The 23,210-nt window shown below is 44.7% G+C and overlaps 1 protein-coding gene across 13 annotated transcripts in view; it reads right to left on the minus strand.

Annotated features, from left to right (window-relative positions):
* Window positions 1–23,210, minus strand: part of TIAM1 (TIAM Rac1 associated GEF 1) — a 147,015-nt gene that overhangs the window by 19,123 nt on the left and 104,682 nt on the right. For 9 of the 13 annotated variants that reach the window (XM_035315597.1, XM_035315594.1, XM_035315598.1 and 6 more), the window contains 3 exons: window positions 19,631–19,717; window positions 16,037–16,261; window positions 5,528–5,634 (listed from right to left, as the gene is read on the minus strand). In XM_035315597.1, coding sequence (XP_035171488.1) covers window positions 5,528–5,634; window positions 16,037–16,261; window positions 19,631–19,717 — 419 coding nt within the window. Of the gene's footprint in view, window positions 1–907; window positions 1,175–5,527; window positions 5,635–16,036; window positions 16,262–19,630; window positions 19,718–23,210 lie in introns of those variants that run through there. The other 4 variants (XM_035315601.1, XM_035315591.1, XM_035315604.1 and 1 more) reach the window with 2 other exon arrangements.

Raw genomic sequence — 23,210 nt, forward strand, 5'->3', positions numbered from 1 at the left:
CACATTTACAAACCTGTTCAGTTGTTTGTTCACTGAACAAACTGTTTCATGCCCAAACATGATCCTTTCTACCTCGTATTTACTTGAAAAATCAATTGCTAGACAGGAAGCAGGTGTGTATCACACCCAGTGAGGTTCAGAACAGAGCTGCCTGCTTAAAACTCCCGAACAGTATGAACAAAAGCACCTTTGTCCCCATTTTCCTAAGGAAGTGGATAGGACAGGGAAGGCCTGGAACAGAAGCTCATCCCTTTATCTCCCAGCACCAGCTCTATTTGCCAGCCACTACAGAACTGGGATTTCTCCAGAATTACAGCCTCACACTTCAGGCACGATTCTGCCAGCAGTCCCATCTGGCAACCTTAAAACGAGCCGGAGTCCCTGCACGACTGGGCTGTAAGGCAAAGTTTACCTTGCTGGTACGTTAACCCCTCCTCTGCAGGGGGCTCAGCAGAGGAGCTGAGCTCACACCCTTCCCACGCAGGAGAAGCGAGTCCTTACGGTCACCAATTAATTGTGGTGTTAACAATGCCCACAGACAGGAGTTTTGGCTGCCAGCCCTATAGCTGTCAGACTGGACTCCGATCTCCCTTTGCATTCCCCTTTCAAAAACATACAGGTGCCTGGGCATCAGACAGAATACCCTCTTGAACTGCATGCAACACCTCTGCTCCGCAACAGGCAGCAAGCTCAAAGCTATTGACCTCCCAAACAAAACTCAGGCAAACTGCACCTTTTCATGCACTGGCAGGGCCGTTAATGACATTGCACAATAACAAAAAGCCTCTACGGGGTACGTGCATTACAGCTCAGCCTCGAATCCATAGCCCTAAAATTAAAACAGCATGGAAACTCCGTTAGCTGCTAATTACTTCTCCTAGTCACGTCGCGCGGCAGCTCTGCTCACCAAGTACAGCATGCGGTACAATGAGTCGCCGGACCTCACAGCGCCTTCATTCTTGACTTTACGGTTAACTCGCCACGGAGCCGACATCGCCGGGAAGGCAGGCAGTATATATTGTGGGAGCCCTCACTCCGCCTTTCCGGGCTCGGCTACGAGAACAATCCCAGCTCTCCACATATTCGGCTGATCCGAAATGCCTTCCCACTCCAGGGAGATCTCCTGCGCCGCTTACTTGAGACGCGGCTCAGAGGACGGCCGCGTTTTAACAAGAAGGGGCAGCGACCATATTTATCCAGGCAGAGCCTCTCCTCATGTGTCATTTGCCGTGGGCCTCGTTCACTCACCGCATCAGCTGGAATTCAAAGCCGGCCAGGAGCTGCAGCTGAAGATTTAACGCTGCTTTTCATAGAATCACGTAGAGGGAAACTTCAGCAGAAAGGCTGAAATGCAGCAAAGGGGAGGCGAAGGCAGCCCTGGAATATAAATGTCTCTTGCCTGTGGCTGAGCATGAGCCGATTGGCTACGAACTGCGCTGCCTAAGAATATTAAACATCTGAGGGGACAGAGGCAGAGAATTAAAAGAACTTTAAAAAGCCAGTTATGCTACTGGAAAAGCTACCCCTCAAATCCCCGTTTTAATCCTTTCACGTCTATTGCAGCACACTGAAGGTTTTTGAAGCTTAATTCTGGTCTTCAATAACAATGCACAGAGAAGACGACCTATTTCCTTCCAAAAGAATACCTCTAAATGGTATGAGTGTGTACACACACACAGACCATTACAGCATGCTCCCCAAAGCAGGAGTGCTGCAGGGGTAATTAGCTTTACTTTCAAGAGGCAGATGCCTCAAATTAAAAGCAAGAAGAAATGAGTGTCCTGCAGTATTGTAACTGATCACAGGTGGTATTTGGTTTTTGATTTCTAAAAGCATGCCTATCAAAGAACCAGTACAGGAAAAATACATATCTGTCCACAAGGACTCATCTTGTGATATAACACAGCATGCGGCTCGGCTTTTGGCAACCTGCAGCATTAAGCACTTACACTCACTTACGCTCACTTTTCAGCATACCTCCTTTAAACCTCAGTTTATTCTAAAATATTTAAAAGGCCAAAACAGGTCACCACACAGGCAAGTAACTGTTTAAGAAATTACTCTGCTATGAGAAGTTCCCAGTATTCTGCTGAACTGGTGACTGACAGAGAAGCATCATCTAGATACCACAAAAAGCCTAAAATTTGAATTCACGTGTTAGGTGAAAAGAAGACTGAAGAAGAGGCAGAGAGCACACTTTCCTCTCCCCTATTATTCTCTCCCAGCTCTCTTCTGTTCAGCACTGGCTCCCACATGAGAGAAATGGAGGGGGAGGAAAAGTGAGGAGCACGTCCCAGGGAAGACACACTGGCTGTACAATTCAGGCCACCACCAGCTGCAGCGCCTAAAGGAACAAAATAGTTGCACCCAGAAAGCATACATGCTTGCCAGTGTTTACAAAGATTTCAGCCCAAGAGATCCTACACGTAAGAGTGTTGGTTGATTCAGGAAAGGCATCATGAAATTATACAGGAAGGAAGTTCAGAGAGAAACAGCTGTCCCATGCCACTGCACTGTGAATGCCTCAACCCACCTTGGAAATTGGTTTCTAGTATTTTACAGAACTTTAGAGCAATCTTATTTTTGCTTATTATTATAATGGTAATTTCTGTGTTATCAGGTCATTAGGATACACAGAAGATTTTCAGAAAAGGGGGGAATCCTCCAAGCTACTGACATACCCTCCAAATCCATCACTACCACCACCAGCTTGGAGGCTTTTGCAGATTATGACACAAATGCACCCCTTCTAAGCAAACACACTCCCACGTGCACACATGCTGAGCTGGGGGAAGGGAAAGAGACAGCTGGAAGGGAGGAGGAGGAGATGAGCCACACTGAAGTACCTCCTGTATTACCCAGCTACGTATCACCTACATAGCAAAGTTACAGGCAGAAGGCAGAAGGGACCCAAGTCAAGCTTTTGGTAGGATTTCACGTAGCTTACCTTCATAACAGGCCTACCCAGCATGTGCTACAAGAACGCATGAAGGACAGCCGCAGCGCTACGTTCCTCTCCTTTTCCCATCAATTATTAACTCTCATCTAGAATCACTTTGCTGGCTGGCGAGCCGGGAAATTTCCTTGGAGGAGCTGGGAGCTCTCCTCCTCAGCAGCGCGCTGCGGACATCAGCAGACTGCCACGGAGTGATGATCTTTGCAGGATTAAGCCCTGTCTCTGAATCATGCTACTGCACAACCCAAATACTATTTCCTGATCTTCAGCTGCTAATGCTGCATCTGCACCGAAAGATGGGGAACTTCGCAACTAGACAGGAGGCTCCAGCTTGGCTCAACTGGATTTCCTCTGCTGCCCAGCAGCAAATGGTAAGAGTGCTCCTGCTCAGCTTTTGCCAAGATGGACAGTAAATAAACACGTGAAACAATCTGAAAGTCCCCTTCGGCATCTGAAGAAGACTGGAAGTTGTGGTGGAAATGGTGATACAAGGAGCATGCCCCTTCTGGTGAGCTGAGGGCAGCGTTTCACTTCCCGTGTACAAAAATAACCCACATAAAACAGCACTGAGGACATCAACTTAATCTGCTCCATAATCCTACGAGCATGGAAAGGTGCAGCAACGCATGAACAGGAAAACACCTTTGCCGTTGTCCTCATGGTACCGGCCAGGAGGTGATTTTCCATGGAGCAAAATGCACTGCAGACTCCTCGCTCCCCACGCAAATCAGTTTTCCCAAGCACACAGAAAGCTAAAGGATCAGGAAAACCCTTCCATGCATTTAGCTTTTTTCAGTTATGTGCCTTTTTTTGTTAATTTCTTTCTCTTTATTGTTGCTGTATCTAAAAATTAGTATTTGAAGCAGTAATAGTGCTCTCTACCATTGCCCTCTGCTGTTTACTAGATTTCTCAATAGGCTTAGCAAAATAATTCGGGAATTTCTATAGCTTTGGTTCAAGAACCAGAAAGAAAGCCCATGTAGTACAGAGTACTTCTACATGAGAAGTAAAATGCCTCACTCCTACCTATATCACGTAAACAACACAAAATACCTTTCTGAGTTCTTACATAAAAAAACTCACTAACATTTTCATTTACAAAGACAGATTTTCCTCTCATTGGAAGTAAGGCTCCTTAGAGTTACAAGTTCCTCTTCCATTGCATAAACGTTAAGTATTAGAGCTGCTAATGCACATTTCTCAGTTTAACTAAATCTGCTGAGCCACAAGGCTAATCGTGTAATCCTTGGGTCTTGCTTTAGGCAATTACAGCTCTGAAGATCCAGGAGGCAAGTTGCAATATGGAGCCCCCCAGCCTGCCGCAGTTCAGAAATAGAAAGCTACAGAAAACACAGCATGAGCATTTATTCCCCAAGTAGCTATGTGTTATGCTCAGTGCTCTTCCCCAGCCTCAGTGCTTAACAGAAGACAGTCTTTTCAGAGCACATGAAAATCCCACACCCTTACAGTTAAAAATAGAGAAGTATCAACAAACACTTCCACTTACTCGAGAAGAAATTCTCTGTACTTACAAGAAGAAGTTCTGCAGTAAAGCCTGGAAGCAAAACATAAGAATAACCCCTTTCTCCACATGCAGCCTCTGCATATATTTTGTGCATAGGAATGTTTTCTGTTATCTGACTTCCACTCCCTGGCTATCAGAGGCAAAACTACAGGCTAGCATGACATCAGAGGTCAGGAAACAAGAGGCCAGGGTCTTTTCCTTTTCCTACAATGAGTAAGTAGAAGAGTACAGGGACCAATTCAGGACTCACTATAACCTATTTTAGCTAAAACAAGAAAACACCAAGAAAAACCACACCTGCACATGAACAAAAACTGAGTGAGATCTCATACTCATTAGATCAGGAATTCTGTGGAAAATTAGCTGGAAAATCTCACCATCACTTATGCATGAAATACATAAAAACAATCATTGCCTTTAACATAATCTCACTTGATTCTGCCTCAAAAGCCACTAATCATCGCAGATAACGTTGTGTGAACCCCCCCAACACCAGCAAACTACCAACTGCTGTGAAACCCACCCCTTAATAGATAGCAATTAGCAATCCATTTGCACAACCTCTTAGCTATAATTGGATAGTTTTGCTTCAATTTAAGGTAGATTGGCTATAATTAGTTTGCATTTAAAAACTAGCATATGCACTATGCTATTGATTTAAGGAAATACTGTTTAACTTACATTCCTCCCATGCCTAGAAATCAAGAAAGAATAAAAAATCATAATAATCCATCTGATTTTCTGGTTCAGCTGACCTGGAGACGATAAACCATCCCGTTTCGAAAATATGTGGGAATATTGTCACAAGATAGGGAAGATACGAACCATCCCCCGTAGAAGGGTACAAGTCCTGCTCAAGAGATGGTGATGTACGATAATCAAAGATGTAAAGTGTTACATTCAGTATCATCTGTAAACACCTTAAAAGTGAGATTCACATTTTCCCAGGAAAGATGCTCTAATCAGGTGCAGCTGGGAAGTCAGCACATCAGCTGTGAGCTTGGTGTGCTTTCAGTCCTTCGCATGTGAAAATGAAAATTTCTCACCTTGCTCATCTTATCGGCCTCATCAGATGATTCCAAGTCTTGCGCTTCTGCCTCCTCTGGAGCTGTCTCAACGGAGCTGTCTGGGTCACCACAAAGCGAGTGCCCTGCTGAAATTGAGATGTGTGTGAAAAGCCAACCATAATTTCCTAAATTTCAAAAAGCATGGATGGCCAGGCCCCATCCTGCACACAAGTACATGCTGAATTTATGCCAGAGGCACTCAATGACCTGGTAGGACCGCCCTGTTTTGCAACAGGGACCACGTTCTACTACAGGTGTAAAAATAAACAGGTTATGGCCAGACAACGCTATTTGGTTGGAAATTACAACTGCCGATTCAGAGATAAGGGTAAAATGCCATGTTGAAATTCTTGCATTTATTTTTAAGTTCCTTGCTGGCAAGCAATTGCCTGCCTTCATACTCGACTGGTTTTAAATGGAAATTCCAGTACATGAATGAGTGGGCAGTGCCGAGAAGAAAGCCTTGGTCAGCACTTCCTCTGAGCAAGCTGAACATAACGATTTTAAGTTGAGTGTAGTTTTGGCCTAATACACCTGCTACTGAGTTTCAATGCTGATTTTTTTAGGAAACAAAACCTGCTTTAGAAGTTGTTGGAAGTCTGTCACGTTAACTGAAAACTAAATTTTATTTTCACCAGTGCGTGGCAGGAACTGTGTACACCTATGCCTTAACGCTCTTCTGGAGACTACATTTTTGACACAGAAAATAAACGCTTGCAACTTTTTGTAAATAAATGATGGATTACCTGCAAGAGGCAAAGGAATGAACCAAACTAATCCCAACCTCAGAGTTCTGTGTGCAAGTAACTTTTTTTTTTTTCTTCTTTTTTTCAGGATCTCATTCTCTGACTTAAATAACTACAAGAAGCAGTAGTACTGTACCTTAACCAGCCTTCACAGAAAGCAGACTTCACGTACACTCGGATTATAACTATCAGAAATTATAATGAACACTGATGAAATTAACTCTGCTAGGAAACTCCTGCGTGCCTGGGTTGAGCTTCAAGCCAGCATAGAGACTTTCCAGAAGCTGAGTCCAAATGCTAATTCCTTTCAACTTTCCTCCTCCCCTCAGCCCCATAAGGAAAACTTTTTTCATCAGTACCACTCCTGGGGTGGATTGGGAAGGGTGTTTTCATGATTATCCCTCCCTGTCTGCATCCTGCCACACAAAAGAGACAGTGAATGTTCCACCAGGGATTATACTTTTTATGCCATTCTGTTTATTCTTCACATAACGCAGAAAAAACATAATCAGAATTCAATGGATGCAGTTTTTTTTTTTTTCTGGAGAGGTTGTTGCTAGCATCTCACATTTTAACATTTTGGTGGAGAACTGACTCTCTTCTGTAACAGAACAGATTTTTTTGCAGACTTGTTTTGTTTTGTTTTGCTAGCCTTATAAACAGAAGCATCCCAATAGCACACTATCTTGTTGACAGAGCCCACTGGTCCTGCAGCCATCCTCTCTAATTCAGTCCTAGGTTGAAATATGAACTTTTTACAAGGAATAACAGTAATTTAGCACATCAGATGCAGCACCGTTTCTATGTTAGTCCCATGCTGACTCTCACGTTCCTTGCTATTTTCAACTAGACATTTCAATTTAGGTAAGTCATGTAAATTTGTCTGTAAGGAGCATTTGGCTAAATAGCAATGCTGGAAGTAAAAAGGCCACAGTGACGATAACACACATCTGTTAAATTGCAGTTAAACATGGTGTGATTTGGCCAAAAAGGCTAGAAGAGCGTGGATGGTCTATTTATTCAGCTAAAATGGCAAGCTGCTGTAAAGATCTATAAAAGAAACTAGTTAACCACGTCTAGTATAGTTGTTTATACTGGTCTGAAATATGTTTCATGAAACAGAAGCAATATTCTTTAAGAAATATGTTTCCTAATTGAATAAGGAGATTAAATTCTACTGCCTCTTTGCCACAATTGGAAAGCCACTGATCTTCTTTCATAGTTTTTATGTTAACACATAACGTTGGCTTGAGAACACATCCTACAGTTCTCTACCTCAAGACTGAGGGCAGTGATCCAGGTTTGGGTTCTTTACTTTTTGCAAGCTTCCAACCACCATTACAAAAAAGTAATATAAGTATATATAAAGTGTGATTGTACAAGATTTCCACTTTAATGGGTCTGAAATTTTAGAAAAATTGGAATGCAGAAATTCAGATAAAAATTCAGAAAATATTCTGCATACTGGGATGGATCTAAATTGGATATCAAATAGAATGAAAACAACATAAAAGGCAGTTCATAATTGAGCTTTCCCAAGACACGACTCTCTTCTGAAAAGATAAGGTTTACCTTTTAAAGAGATGTGCATGCAGGGAATGTTTGGCAAAACAAAATATATTCAAAGAAGTGTTTTATCTGTAAGAAGTTGAGTTTTCTGAGCCTTGCCCATACTTTCATGAATTTGAACTGTCATTTTTTTGGTGTCTCTACTAATGTGTAAAAATTCTTAAAACCCTTATGCTATCCATTAAAAAGCAAGAGTAAATAGTGCTATTTGTCATTATTTGGTTTGGGCAGTCCATGCTCACTGCAATTAATTTTCCATTATAAGTTGTATGAAATACATCCTACAGCTGTTTCTCATCCCCAAGCCAAGGCAAATAATGTTTGTTGGGGGGGTGGGGTTTTGCTTTTAAGCCATCACTTTTTCTTTTCCTGTATATTAAAACACCACTTAATCTGTTTCCTGCAGTATAAACGCTTCTACCCAGTAGACAGCAATCTTTCACTTACGTCTTAATGAGCAGCCACACAGTGCATGTGTTTAGGATATTTCTATGCTCTTAAACTGCCGAAGCCAGTGTCAACTTTAGCAGTTTCATCTGCTGGTTGTTAAAACACAGGCAATCAGTTCAGTAATGCCGCACGTTCCCGCTACAGCCTTTTAACACCTTCCAGTTACTGTCCCATTTCTGTCAGGCTCATTACATCATTTTATTTTTGCCCTGCAAATCTTTATTTAGCTCTGCGAGGAGCTCCGAGGAGAATGTGCTCATTTCCTCCTGTAGCACCTGAATGCTGCCCAACAGCTACCATTTGTTAGGGACAATAACCTGTGGGCTTCACTTGACATTAAGGAATTGGAAAGGGAAATCCAAAAAGCAGCAGGAAAAGGGGGTCAAATCCATGTGGCCACAAGCACAGATGGAGGTCACGGGAGCACCCAGGTTGCCTTGGCAGTGTATTATCCGTGACACTATGACTCATGACCATTAAAAAAGTTCTACTTACGGCTACAACTAACAAAATAAAAGGAAGCCTTATATCACCAGAGCAAAGGTGCTGGGGCTTAAATGCCTGGAGAATCACGTAAAGCTTAAGTACCACACCAACAGTTGGCTACAATTTTCCATGGCTGCTGCTTCCCATTTGCAGGGTTGCTATCGCCTGAGATTTTAATGAGAATTCCACAATATTTGGTACTGCTCTTAAAACCTGGTTCTTAGTGCCAGATGATTTATTTTTTTTTAGTGCAATGGAATTAAATATTCCTAGCCAAGCTTCCTCAGCTGTGGTGCAAAGCTCAGAAGCGTTTATCCTACTAACACAAGAAGCAGAATACAAATCAGAATACCCTCCATGTTCGTAATTTTTGAACCTCGATGCCTTATTCCTGCATATGTGGAACCAGCAATACTGACTTCAATCCCTTCAGTGGAAGCAACAGGCAGGTGTTAGCAAGGCCAGCCATCTGCCAGCATGTTATGTGCTACGGGCCAGAAGCAACAACAGGCTGAGATGGCTGAAAGCTTTGGCTTGTAACTTCTAGGGTGCCTCAGTCTCTCGAGCAGAGTGCTTTACGCATCTCTGCTCCCTACACAACACCTTGTATGTCTCATGGGTAAGGCACTGGGAAGGCAATGGGGAAGCAGCTAATGCTGGGTGGTCACCCGGGAAGGCAATGCTGGCTCTAGCCCAGCCCTGTACTGGATCTCCCACTGGGAGCGTGCCACAAAGGGATCCCATTTCCATGTTCAGGTTGGGTAAAACTGGGGTGCAGAGTATCTCAGGATAAACCAGTACCATGCATGCTCAAAGCACAAGGTACCTGCTTTAAACAAAGGGGAACTTTGAAGTCAAAATGGGAGTCACCTAGTGAGCAAGGGTACGGCTTCATAAGCATTTCTTCCAGCTTGGCCATGCCCTATTTATTCTTCTTCTCTTGTCCCCTTGTTCCTAAGTTATGCTGACCCAGCTGTCTGTGCAGCCAGACAAAAAGATGAAGGGGAATATCCATTTATGCATGTATTTCTTTTTGCTGGCTTCCCTAACCTAGTTCATCGCAGGGCCACACAGGCCTTTCCTATGGGAGGAGAGCCTTGAGCCCTGATGAAGACTGCTGAAATTAAGCTTGTAATTAACCTGCTGCCTTAAGCAGCATCAAGACAGCACTGAATGAGATGTTTCCAGATCATATTTCTGAAATTAACCAAACTGAGGGGCCTACGTCCCCTGACGAAGATGTCCTCCAGCAAATCAGGTGGTGGAAGGGATGCAGAGAGCCAGCAGAACAGGCCGCAGACCCGTGCCCAGCTACTGTGGGATCTCAGCCGGTACTGCCATGAGAGGCAACTCTGTGGGCCAGTGCCTGTGGCCCAGAGAGGTAGAAGCAGAGATCTGTCACCTCTGCAGTCAGCCAGCAAGTGTCAGGGGCTGGAGAGCTCAGCCCTGTGCCCTTCCCTGCCTGCCTGCGACGACTCCCTGCAAAAGGTGTGTTGTCCTCCTCTGCACTCCTTCCACTGATAATACTCAGCGGTACTGAAAGAAAAAATACAGTGATTCCTTATTTCCTTTAGGCAGGAAGTAAGAGGTGACCCCATCCAAGCTGAGATAGCAGATGAGATACGGATTAGGCAGACCATGACTACCCAACTCTAAGTCCCAGCCAAGAGGCTTGGGCATCTGCGCTCCTGCAAGAAGTGCTGTGGAGGTTTCAGTGGCCAAAGTGCTTTCACGAGGCTCATGTCTGACTTTTTAGAATTATGGTTAGCTTTGAAACACTGAAACATCGAAGAAGGAAACATCATTTTTACACTGGGGTGTTCTGTCCCTTTGGGAAATCCCATAGAGTTGATAACCTCGCCAAAGATTCATAAAACTGTGATACAGCTATCCCAGTGACAGTCAACTGAGTGACCAAAGAACACTACAGGAAGAGCTGGAAAAATCTGCTTTTTCTTGAAAGCTACAGAAACAAGACCTATAAGTCTCCTATCTTTCTGCCAGAACGCTATTGCTTCCCTTTCCATTTCAATTAGATCATAAATTGCTCTAATGTAGAAAAATCTATGCTGAATATTATTCAGTTCAATCACTCTTTTTAGGGAAAATGCAGATGCAGTGAAACTTTCCCTGCATCAATCACTTTTCTCCCTCCTCAGTTCAGGAACCTGGTCAAATAAATACTTGCACCATGCTTTGTTGCCTGTTTCAAATGAACAGGAATATTCACAGACAGAAAAATGAGGCGTGTGCTCAGGGACCCTGGGAACCAGGGGCATTGCAATTACAGAACGCAGCCATTCCTTCCACACCTGCTGAGTTTCAGCCTATGGTTCATGAAGCCAGCAGAGGGAGTGGCAACACAGCAAGAATATTAAGATTACAAGCCCTGCTGCTAATGAAGCAGGCGTGCTTACTGCAGCTAACATGGGAAGACTCCAAAACCCAAAGCTGCAATCCAAAAACTAACGTGCTAACAGCCACACCACTTATTTCAACAGCAGCTCAGGTAAACTTTAGAAAAGCCAGGAATTAGCCCTCCAAATACAGTTCTGGCTGAGGCAAATTCCATGAGCTTTTGCTTTTAAAAAGCTCATCTCGTGACAACAGTTCTGCACATCTCTGCTTAATTACATGCCACAGCCTCAATTGCTGCTGCAGTAAATGCTGCTGGAATTGTTATCAAGTACTGAAAGATAACATTATTTTTTGAACATGCTACAAAAGATATGGAATTAGTTGCTGCCTCAGGAAAATAACTCAGAAGAAATTAAGGTTACTGTTAGTCTCAGCTTGTTCTGAAATCCAAATCACTTAGCCTAAGGGTAACTGCGACAGGACCAGGATGGAATGAGAAACAACAGCAATTCCTGGAGTGCAATGCGAGTTTGTTTCACGTTTATGCCATGTTCTTCAGAGCACGTGTTAACTTCAGCCTCCAGTTCTCCTGCTTTTTGAACAACACAATAATGAGACTTCTTAAAAACACCGAGCTGCTTCACGTCTAGAAGATTAATATACTCATTCAAAACGGAGAAATACTTTCTTTTTTATCAGCTACGTTCAGCACAATGATTTATTTGGCCGTTGATCATCCCTGCAGAGTTATCCCTCGCTCCAGAGGTCTCCAAAATACTGAACTACACAAGGCTTAACCCTCAGAAACTGGAGTGAACTACCACTGCACCAGAAACTACCCCGGAGTGAAAAAGGTGGTTAATAGTGGGGAGACCACAAACAAATACGGGTAATACTCCCCGCTCCCTTTCCCAAATCTCCAAGCCCCTCTAATAGCAAAATATCTCCTTTATGCTTAGCTGATCTGCGGGAGGTGTGACTCTGTGTTTCCAGCTTTCAACCTCTCATTCCCTGGGCTGAGTGGAGCAGACGAAGCACTCCTCACGGGAAGGGGACAGAGCTCTCACAGATCCCTTCAGGCAGTAAGGAAAACATGTTGCAGGGCTCCAGACAGAATCAGAGCTACTCCTCCTCAACCAGATTTATGCAGGCAGCGTTAGGAGAGAAGATTGAAAGCCAGGAAAAATATTAATAGATGAAAGGAAGAAAACTCGTGGCTCTGCAAGCCTGACACGGAGCAAATTCCTAGGGGAAAGTATACATCATATCCAAGATGGTGTTTTTTACATCAATTAGAGACCTAAAATCCAAGGTCATCTCAAGAACAGCCTGTTAAGAAATAACACAAAGAGGTAACAGCTGCCACAGAGCCGATTTGCAGGCTGTAGCCCAAACCTCTCCGTATACAAGGTAGTTCTAGAAAATGAAGCAGCTGTAAGTCACAGCGTATTTAACAACCGCACTGGCAGGCACTTCATGGAGGTCAGCTCCCCGAAACAGGGCGCAGGCTTTGCTCATGGAAGACCTCCCACGGAGTAACAAGGCATGACCAAAGCTTCCTTAAAAACAACTAAAAAAAAAAAGTGACAGAGTATTTTCTATTGAAAAGATGCAATATGGTATGCCTCACACAAAAGCTCTGCCCTTTGCTGACTTCACGGGGTATGAAGAATTGCAATAGTGAAGAAGATGACAGGACATCAGCGAGATCGGTCAACCAGACCAGGAGTTTCTGGAAAATGGATGGGTCTATAGGTGATTTATACCTGCTGGCATTCTGGCCCGGTAATGCTTCACTCCCCTGCTGAAACAGAGGCTGTACCAGCTCAGAACTGGAGAAAAAATCTGTGTGCTATAAATAAGACATAGAATAGAAACAACTGTGCTGATTTGCCTAGCCAGCCGAACTGCCAGTAATCAACAAGGATACAAATAAATGGGTCACTGGGTATTTCATACTTGACTGCTCTCTACAAGGAGCTGCAGAGCGGAGACCATAAACCTACGATGCAGTTACGGCCCCCTAAATCAAGGCGTGTGCCCCTTTTTAAAATTTCATATGGATCCAGTTTGGGGTAAAAGAAAAACTGAAAAAGCACAGAGCCAGGAGAACAAAGGCTTCAGTACAACAGCGTGTTCTATTAAAACGTAAGTAGAGAGAAATTGATGGAGAAGATCAAAACACCTGCCTCCAAATCACAAAGCTGGATGCAGATCGTTGCTTTCACTCCCACCTCAGGGTAAGTCATTCCAAATTAGAGCATTGGCGTTGTTTAGCTTTAAACACTGTCTTAATGTCGTTCTTCAGAGGCATATTTCATATGGCAATTACAGGCACTTTCAGAAGCTGCCATAAACACCTGCACATTTGCTGATGAGCTATTTCGCTGCTTCGTTTGGTTAAGCAAACATTCCTACCCCTTTGAGGAGTGATGAAGGCAATTGCCACCTTATTTGCTGCACTTTGAAGGAAAGTAAATGTCAGGACAGCTCTAGCCTCTTTCCGCCTGTCGCGTGAAAGAAAAGCCAAAGGAACTGGCTGCAGCACACCACAAGTAGTGGACAGCCGTGCCAAGAGAAACCTGAACGGAGAAGGAAGCCCTGAACTTGAGCCCCAATCCTGGGGAGCTACTGAAGATGCAGATACTCTGGTGCAGCAGGCAGTTCACATGCTCACTGCAGGACACGGAAAAACAAGCAGACTTTCCACACCACTGAGATAAATACAAAACCCTGGCTTGGGAGAAACTTCCAGAAGATCTCAGATCATACTCGAACTGAGCACAGCACAAAGGAAGCAGTACCTACAAAGCAGCAGAGGCAGGTGGGCTGCTTTTCCTGAGATGTGTTCATCAGCCATGTCTTCATTTCACGTGGCACCCACAGCGCTGCTACTGGACAACATGAAAAGGTTCTGCAGGTTCTGCAGATGCAGTTGGCAAAGCATGCACCGTCTCGCAGCAGGGAAAAGGACCCCTCCATGACCTAAATATCCAAAATAATCGTGCAAGGCACTGACAGTGGCAGGGAACCTGCTTACTGAGACCAGCTCTTGAGGCCCTGTGTTACAAAGTGTGACTGCTCTGGCTTTGAAATCACCGTGTTGCATAAATATGGAAGTCTCAGATCCCATTTTTTGCACCTAGGGCAGACACTCCAAGGGGAAAGAGTACTCTGCAGGGGGTTCACAGGAAAAAAAGCATAGGCAAAGGCTGAAGGATGGGGTCCGTGATGAACTGGTGCTACATAGGAAATGGGGACATCTTGTGGCCAGCTATCAGTGTTTACAACATGAGCTTAATAGTAGATTTTTCAGCACAGAAGCTTAATTTGGAAAAGGTCAGCGAAAATTAAAAAGGAAGAATGTTTGTCCTTGAAAGAATGTTTAATTTTAACTGCTTCTGGGAGTTTATTCCACATCTTCCACAAGGCTGCTTTTTTTCTCCTTCCCTTCTATGTGTTCCTGTTAGCAGAACAAGGACGTTTTTGCTAGATCACTTTCAGTAAATTCTTTCAGTAAAACAGAGCAGGATCAAGAAATGTTGAGAGGCAGGCTGTACCCACCTGACCCTTCCCAGGCAAAGATGAGTCAGCTTGGTCCTGAGTCCAAGCAAAAAAACCTTTCACTGTGGATTGTTTGCCCCTGCTCAGCATCATGTTAATGCGCTCACACAGCTTCTGGATTAGTTCAAGCGTGCACCCAGACCCACCAAAGGAGTCCCTACACTGGGTGACTACAACAACCAGACAGACATGTCTTGGGAAAAGGCTGACTCGAACCCTGAGAAGTGCATGAACAGCCCCTCCTGCTCCAGTTTTTATTCCAAATGCCCAAAACAAAACCATTTCACAGATGTCAGAACAATTATTTTGACATTTATGAAACCTTTACTCTGGGGAAAATAGTAAGTATTTTGACATATTCAGAAAACATTTACGTTTTGACTGGAAGAAAAAATTTACCTCAACTCTGAAGAGTTTTGTTTATATAGAAACTGCTTCTTTTGGGCCATTCTATTATTTTTTTTCCTGAATTTTAAGTTATATCACCCTCCCCCCACCCCCCCCAAAAAAAAGGAATGTACGATATCCTCTTCTCTTTTCAAACAGGCAAGTATGAGGAGACATGGTGTAGGAGCTTTCCTGCTATTCCAGTGCAACTCCCACCACTGCTGTCTTAGAGACATAACGGCTAGAAGCCAGAGGTGGTCCTGCTCTCTCCCACAGCCATTTCTCTTATCCCAGCACTGGTGCTTGTCCTCATCTGGTTTGAGAAGCTAAACTAGTAGCAAACAATTCACCTCTTCAAGAGTTTAATTTTCTGCAATTCAGTGCTCTGAACAACCCAGCGTGGAGGGCAGGACTGTTTTTTTTTCCACCCCAGTGTGCTGTGGGACCAGTTAGGTTTGACTGTAATGTCAGCCTCTACCTTGAGGGGTTTTGAACTGTCCCTGAGACTTATTTATGTGTCTCATCAAACACGTGGGGCTCCTGGCTGATCCCAGAGAGGGTGAATGCTTATTCCTTCTTTCTTCCCTGCCGAACATATATCCTGTGGGCAAATCAGGAGTTAAAGGCACCTCTTTGTGCAGCCCAGAAGTAAGCGAGCAATCAGGTCTGTGACTTGCTGGAGGCACAGCTAGATAATGTGACACGAATTCCATGATGACATATTTCACAGCCTAACCACGTACACAGCAATCCTTCACTGCTACTGTAGCTATACCTTACAACTTCCAGAGGTCTCATTTATTATCCACGCAGTGCATTCAGACTGCAATTCTTCCCACTTTCATCACAGAAGTTACAGATCAATGGGACTACACCAGCATACTCTAAGTGTGTATTCTCCTCATAATTTCTACATTGAACTCAATACCTTGGTTGCTCCCGGCAAATGCCAGCGTGGTGTCGCTCAAGTCAGATGGGTTTTCCAAGCGACGTGGTGGTGGCTGCATTAATTTCTGCCCTTCCTCTATCTCAGGATAGGTACGTACAGTAAGACACAGTGAAGACTGAACAAGGACATCTTTCAGCAAAGCTGAGTCCAGATCTTCAGCAGCTTTTTTGTTAATTTCCACAATTTCATCGCCAGCTTTCAGGCCTGCAATGCAGAAAGGAACAGGTAAGACTTGCACAGCAATGTTTCTGTTACCCACAGACATCAAGGAGCTCAGCTGGGTATTTATAAGGTGCCAGACAGTGTTATGTCTAGACATAAAGTAAACATTTATGACTGCAAATTATATTGAAACTTGATGGACTTCTGCGAGATCTGCTGTCAGGCTGGTACTCCAGTATCCGTAAGAGTAAGGTGCCCAGGAAGTCCCTCACAAAGTACCAGCAAGCACATACCGTGTCCTTCTTCACATCGCTCTGCAAGGGGACAGCTGCTGTGCAGCAAGCCATCGTATGAAACATATTCCTCATAAATAAATGTATGCTTAAGGACAGAGCCAGACTTCTCAGGCTCTGCGCACAGGACAGGGGAAAGACGGAGCCGCATGAAGCATTGTCAGCTGAGTCTGCACCTCTCCTCTGGAAAACAGAGGCTCCCAGTGAGCAGCCCAGCTAATCCCCCAGGATCACTGTCAGCTGTGTTGCTGGACTGGGTTGATTCTTGCTTTTAATTTTCCATACAGGTGCATGCTTTTATTTGAAGTGGTCACTTACTGATACGCTTAGGAGGAGGGAGAACATTTAACTGGCATCGGGCTTCAGACAACCTCCTCTCTGGCCCTGTCCGAATTACATCCCAGCATATAGATCTTCCAAAGGCAAATTTTAGCAGTTGGTAAGTTATTCGTGGTCTTTTCCAATCCAATTTCAGGAGCTATTTTTAGCCCCAGTGCCCAAGGGAAAAGGGGATCCGTAGAAGCAGCTGACTCCCTCTCGCCTCCGGGCGATGCAGCAATGCGACTGACAATGAGCAGCCCTCCGGGGTCCCGCAGGAGACCTGACCTTCCCCTCTCCAAATAACTACAGCGAGCTGGACCAGGCTTTAAACCCAAATAACTTCCAGTGTCACCCGGCCTACAGGTCAGTCACTGGGGCTGCACTCATTGCCGAAGGGATGCTGGCGGGCCCCTGCAGGCATCTATCTCCCTGAGAGAGGATGTAAAGCATACTCTGCAACAGCCACCAGAGGGACCGCTGTGGCATCCTAGTCATCATCCTGGCACTTACATGGTGGAAAGCTGGAATTTACAGGGCCGGAAGAGCTGCTCCTTGCAGGCAACCTACCCTAGGTGACCTGCTCTTGTAGGTGACTTGCAGTGTTCTGGCTGGGAGACCAGGGCAAAGGATGACTCTTGCCACCCTTAAGCCATGATGAGAGGCCCGACTCGATGAGCCTGAGCTGCAAGAGGAGCTCAGCTGCGTTCTCCAGGACAGATTACCTACCCTCATTCGAGAAAGAGACATGGAGGCTGAACAGCTCCAGTCCTCCTTAGGAAAAGTGAGATCTCCCTTAAATGCATGTAATTGTGCCCAGAAACTGTAGTGTGGAGCGCAGATTCAGAAAGTATAAAATGAAATAAATAGAATAGCTACAAAGTAAATGGACCATAAAATCATATTCGAAACGAGGACAAAACAAAGCAAGTCAAGCATTTCACATTATTTCATTTATTCTACTTAGTGATGCCATGGCATAATAGCAGCACATTAATATGCTTGTAACCATAAACATCTTATCTGGGGCTCCGTTTGCTCTTTGTAATCCCTCTTTTGAATCATTTGGGATGATGCATCATATACACCTCAGTACAAGCAGGCATCAGCGCAAATCCAGCAATGGCCTAGCTAACGCAGACCAACAGAAAAAGATAAAACCATAAATCATAAAAATAATGAGGAGAAAATAAAATGTAAGAGTTTTTCAGTTGGAAAAAAAAAAAGATTGAGAAAGAAATACTGTAACTCTTCTAGTTATATTTACTGCAGGAAATGCAGTCAAATGCAAACATAAATGTAAATAATGCGAGGAAGAGAGAGAGTTTTCCTCTCTGCTAACTATGCATATCTTGTCATAACACCCTGCCAAATACTGTTATTACAGTAGTGGCTTTTTATATCCGTTATGAAGAGTAATGTATCACTGAAAGTGTGTTTTAGCATGTCAGCCCCACAGGAGGCAGTGTGTGTTCATGCATTCATTTAAATTTCCATTTAAACATCTCCAGAAAGCAAAGACCTGCTGAACCCTGCATCTTCACCCTAATATTCTCGTTGCTCCCCACACGAAGCACACAGAACTGAATTTCCCTGGTGCAGCCTGGCAGATAGCTGTCGTGTTCAGGGCTTTTGGCAGAATCCCTATCCCGTCCATCCCCACGTGGGGCTGAGGTGGGGTGAGGAGGGACAGGACAGAGAAAGATGATCTTTGCAAGCTTCATCGACATGCAGCAGCCTCCAGAAACCCCCAAGTGGTTTTCTTCAGGTAGGGTCAGAGGCTAGAGCTGAGCGAAACTCCAGGCTCCCTGCAGCCAAAACTACTTCCCCCAGTCCTTCCCAGCTTCTGTCTGTGCAGCCTCATCCCTCCCCTGTGCCACTTGTGCCACTGGCTTCGCTGCAATGCAAGCCAACTCCATTTGCTAGAGGGTCAGGGAAACAGTCACGGCAGTTTTCCAGCACGACAGTGAGCAGAACTGGTTCAGCCAGAGCCAGCAGCAGGCAGGGGGGCTGGAGCTGTCTGGGGGGCAACAGACCCCATCGCTTTCAACAACAGCAAGCTCTTGAGAAAGCTCTGCACTACCACTTAACTTCTCCCAAAGAAAACTCTGAAGGTGCCTTTGAGGACTCTGCATATACTAATGGGCAACGATGAGGTGAGCGTCTTCCTGCTCGTCTTGTTCCCCATATTACTCTTTAAAATTTGGTTAGATTTCAGCTGCCCAGCCCCTCCTGTGGCTGCAGGAGCAGCAGTGCTGGCACATGGGGGAGGGCACTGAAAGGGAAAAGCAGTGTGGGCATGGGAGTGTCAGGGTTGGCTTCAGCTTAGGTAAGGCATGGCAGAACCGTACCCCTCTCTGCACTAGGACTCGCCTGGCAGCTGAGTTATCCTGCTGGTTTCTGGCGCAAGTACTGTCACACTTTCTGAAAATGCTGGGAGCAAAACTAGAGGCAGTAATCCCAGCCACAGAGGGTAACCTGAGAGCTTCTACTGTACCTGTTTATCTTGCAGTGACTGACTTGAGAGGGCCCTGGCTTTTCTTTCTATCTGCGAGGGAGGTGCTGACCCTCCTACACACAAAGCAACTCAAAATTAAAGGAGTTTGACTGTAGAGCACAGTTGTTTCCAAGAGCAGAACCACCCTATGTTCATGACCTCAGGTTCTTGCTGAAAGAGCACGATCTTTTCTGGACTGGGGTCCTGTTTTGGTGCATTTATAAAACTTCCACCCCTACAAGCTCACGGTGTACGCCAGGATTAAACAAACAATACCAAACACAATTTAAAAATGTCTTTTACCTTTCTTGAAAGCTAGGCCTGTCTCTTTGACACCATTCACATACAGCCGACGAATCCCTTCTTCTTCCACAGAGGACAAAGAGAAACCTAGGGAGAACCCAGTGACATGGTTAGAAAGCAGCAAACAATTACAGTGTTACCTAACAACTGCATGCACTGCAGTTAGGGCTGTGCCGTGCCTGTAGTGAGCACCGTTCCTGACAAAGTGGTCAAGACCTCCTCCCTTCTCCCTTTCCTTAAACCTTTACAAATAGAAAGCTAAAAAGTGAAAGTGGCTGTCAGAAAAAAATGCATTGAATTTCTGAGTTTGCACATATCATTTACAGTTTCGTTTGAGTATACCACAGCTGCAAAATGTTGGAACACACTTCAAATTCTCTTGCCACAGAAGGTCACTACAAGAAGTTTGCTGTTTGCAGACAAAGGCTGTACAGAGCTGCGGTCTGTGACCCAAACCAACAAAAGCCAGGAAACTGAGAGTTATGGCTGACATGCCATCCTTAGCTCGTACAACGCAGACCGGTGCCTGCTACAGCAAAATGTCAGCTTTGACTTTCTGAATTTCCTGGGCTGGACGAGTTTGTAAAAATGCTGCCTTCCCCTCTGCTTTCTTTCTTTTCTCAGCTGCTCCTGGCACGACCTGTTATTTGCCAAGTCTCAGCTCAGCCCACGTTTTACAGCGGCGTTGGAGAGCCCCAGAACAACCCTACAATGCAAGTACTGACACAGCCTTAATTTTAACAGTGCGCATGGTGCTGGTACATTTGGTTTAGGCGATTTTCTTGCCATTTGTGTTTGACACTGTGCAAGGTAACAATGTGTAAAGTAAATACAGTGTGTTTAGTTAAACAGGCTTTGCTTATTTACTGTTGAGAGTTATCTAAAGAAGAACATTTGCCTTTCTGAAACTTCATTACTCCCTAAATGGGTGTAGGAAACCATTTGCTCTGTCTTTTTCCAAGTAGAAAAACATTTACAAACCTCTAGGGGGGGAAGATACTTGTTTGCCATGGAATCAGCCACCAGCCAAGAGGAAGCAGATGTGCTGGGAGCCTATTCTGACTTTAGGACTCCCTTCAAGTCGATGGTTATGGATGAGAAGTTATTTTTTCCACATATCATTAACAAAAAAAAAAAAAAGGAGGGGGAAGAATGTGGCAGCCTAGAAGCTAGGAGCATATGGCCCTTCATGGCTTACTGAGCTACTTGGAACCCACATGCAAGCTCCTCAGCCTGAATGAAAGGAAATTTGTGAAGCTCACTCAACACACCAGATTTGGCAGAGGGAGAAACTCTTGACTAAACAAAAGAGCAGATGTAAAACAAATAGTAGCTATTGATTGTCATCGCCATGAAGCCTACCTGGAAAACCTTCACCACAGGCCCAGTGGAGCGTGCCCAAGCCTTCGGTTTGACTCAGCACAAATTATCAGTTATTACAACAATCACCCTTTTGCAGCTGAAATGCTGTTTTGCTGCACTGCCTTCGCTCCAGCTACCACACAGTTAAAACAAGGCTGAGCTGCTTCTCAAGGTCTTGTAGTGGCTAACTGTGAGAGGACACCCAACCTTTCCCAAGCTTTTTTTTTTTTTTTTTTTTTCCAGAAGACAGCTTCTTCCTCTAATTTGTCATTCAACTTTCAGTCAAAAAAATAAAATCCAGAGCAATAATTACTAGCAGAATGGGTGTAAGGACACAGGGAGTTCATCCGGATGAGAAACACCTCAGTCAAGTGTGTACATACATGCACCTATGCGTGCACAGACGCGTATTTGCATATATGTGTATGTCTAGTTTGTATATGGACACATATAAACGTACAGTTTTTGTCTGGGTGAATTCTGCAGGTGCTGACACAAACACGTGTACAAGCACTGCATGGGAGGAAGGGCAGGAGTGGGTGGAAGTAACAGCGGTTGCATAAGCTGGCATCGCTGCCAGGAAGATTATCATCTAACTGTGCGTGGACCCTGAATGCAACACAGGTGTGGAGAGAGGGGTGGTGACCCAGACAGGGCCTTTTCTTCACCACAGCATTTTGATGACAGGAGAACTAAAGTCAGCACCTAAGAGTGCACAGGGCCACATAAAACCAACGCAACACCAGAACAAACCTGCCTCCACAAACGACCTCAGCCCCCCAGGACAGACAGTTACCCACGGAAGCACCAATAGCGAGATGTTCCCGAAACATACAGGGGCTGGAAGCTGTAGGCTCTTACTGGGGATGCTCCCTGATTTCTGCCCACACAGCCTCATGCAGAGGCAGGTACCAGGGAAAGAGGCAAGTATGTGTGTGCCCAGGCAGCACAGCAACAGAAACCAGCTGACAGATGTGATGAAGGCAAGGTCCAGCACACTGGCCAGATACCTTGAGAGTGTCTCTTATCACAGAGATGTTGTCAGGATTAATTAACGGCTGCTTGTGAAGTATCCTGAAAATTCAAGGTGATTTGCAAACATTATTATTGCTGTAATGGAATACTAGCAATAGCAACAGGCAAGGTCACTAATGGTTTTCGTAATTTTATTCATTGTTCTTCATTTCATGAAGACTTTTCCAGTTCTTCTGGAGGAATAAAGGCACAGGGGATTTGGACATATGTTTTTAAAATGTGCAAGAAGTATGAGAAGGGTTGAATGAAGCTGCAGAGAACAAGAAAAGCAGTCATAAGAATGAAAAATCCCGTAGCGCCCTGGATGTTCAGCTGTGGTACTGGCTCCTGACCCTGTTCCCAGCACTTCTTAAAGTGCTTGTGAGGGGCTGAGAGAGCTTCTCGCGCTGCCCAGCTGCCTAAGAACCAACTTCAAAAGCAATCCTGCTCACAGGAAGACTTACACGAGATGCTTGGAGACTCTGCAGCCATGTTATTGATTCAGACATCTTTCAAAACAAAACCGGTAGCGAGAGCCCTTGAGCAATCCCGTTAAAAAGAATCTGTGTGGAACCTAGACAGCTCTGATCTTCATGCTGCCATAGCTTGTGTATGGGCTTTAGCTTGCTCTCTGGATTGTAAAAGTATGCACTGGCAACACTCATTCCATAAAGAGACTAAGAGCACGTAAATGTACTTAACATACAGGACTGGAAAGAATTTCAGAATGAACCCCAGCACCAGGAGGGTCAACACAGCTCTACCACGTCTCCTCTGTTTCCCTGCAGGGGAGTATTTCAGTACACTCTTGTCACTCTGTGACCACATGGTATGGTTTCTGAGGCACATACAGACTACAGAAATTCTGCTGTTGTTTAAAGTCAAAGCAAGTTTTGCTGTTTTCTTTCAATGAGAGCAAAGTCAGCTTTTTTGGGCGCATTTAGCATTCGCCCTCTGTAGGGTCAGAGCCACTGAACAGATAGACCCCATGTATCGCGCAGCTGATCCCCTTTCACAGGACATGACAGTGCATTTCGTTGTCTTTCCCATCACTTAAAAAAAAGAAAAAGAAAAGAAAGAAACAGGAAATGCCACAATACCCCTAGTTCTTGCAGTCCTTTCAGCCATAGCATAATTACTGAACCTAGGGCCATTGCTGTGCTAGTTCATCTTTCTTTCTCAGGCCTTCAGTATTCAACCCACA

This window comes from Oxyura jamaicensis, chromosome 1, assembly GCF_011077185.1.
Source record: "Oxyura jamaicensis isolate SHBP4307 breed ruddy duck chromosome 1, BPBGC_Ojam_1.0, whole genome shotgun sequence".
Lineage (NCBI taxonomy): Eukaryota > Metazoa > Chordata > Aves > Anseriformes > Anatidae > Oxyura > Oxyura jamaicensis.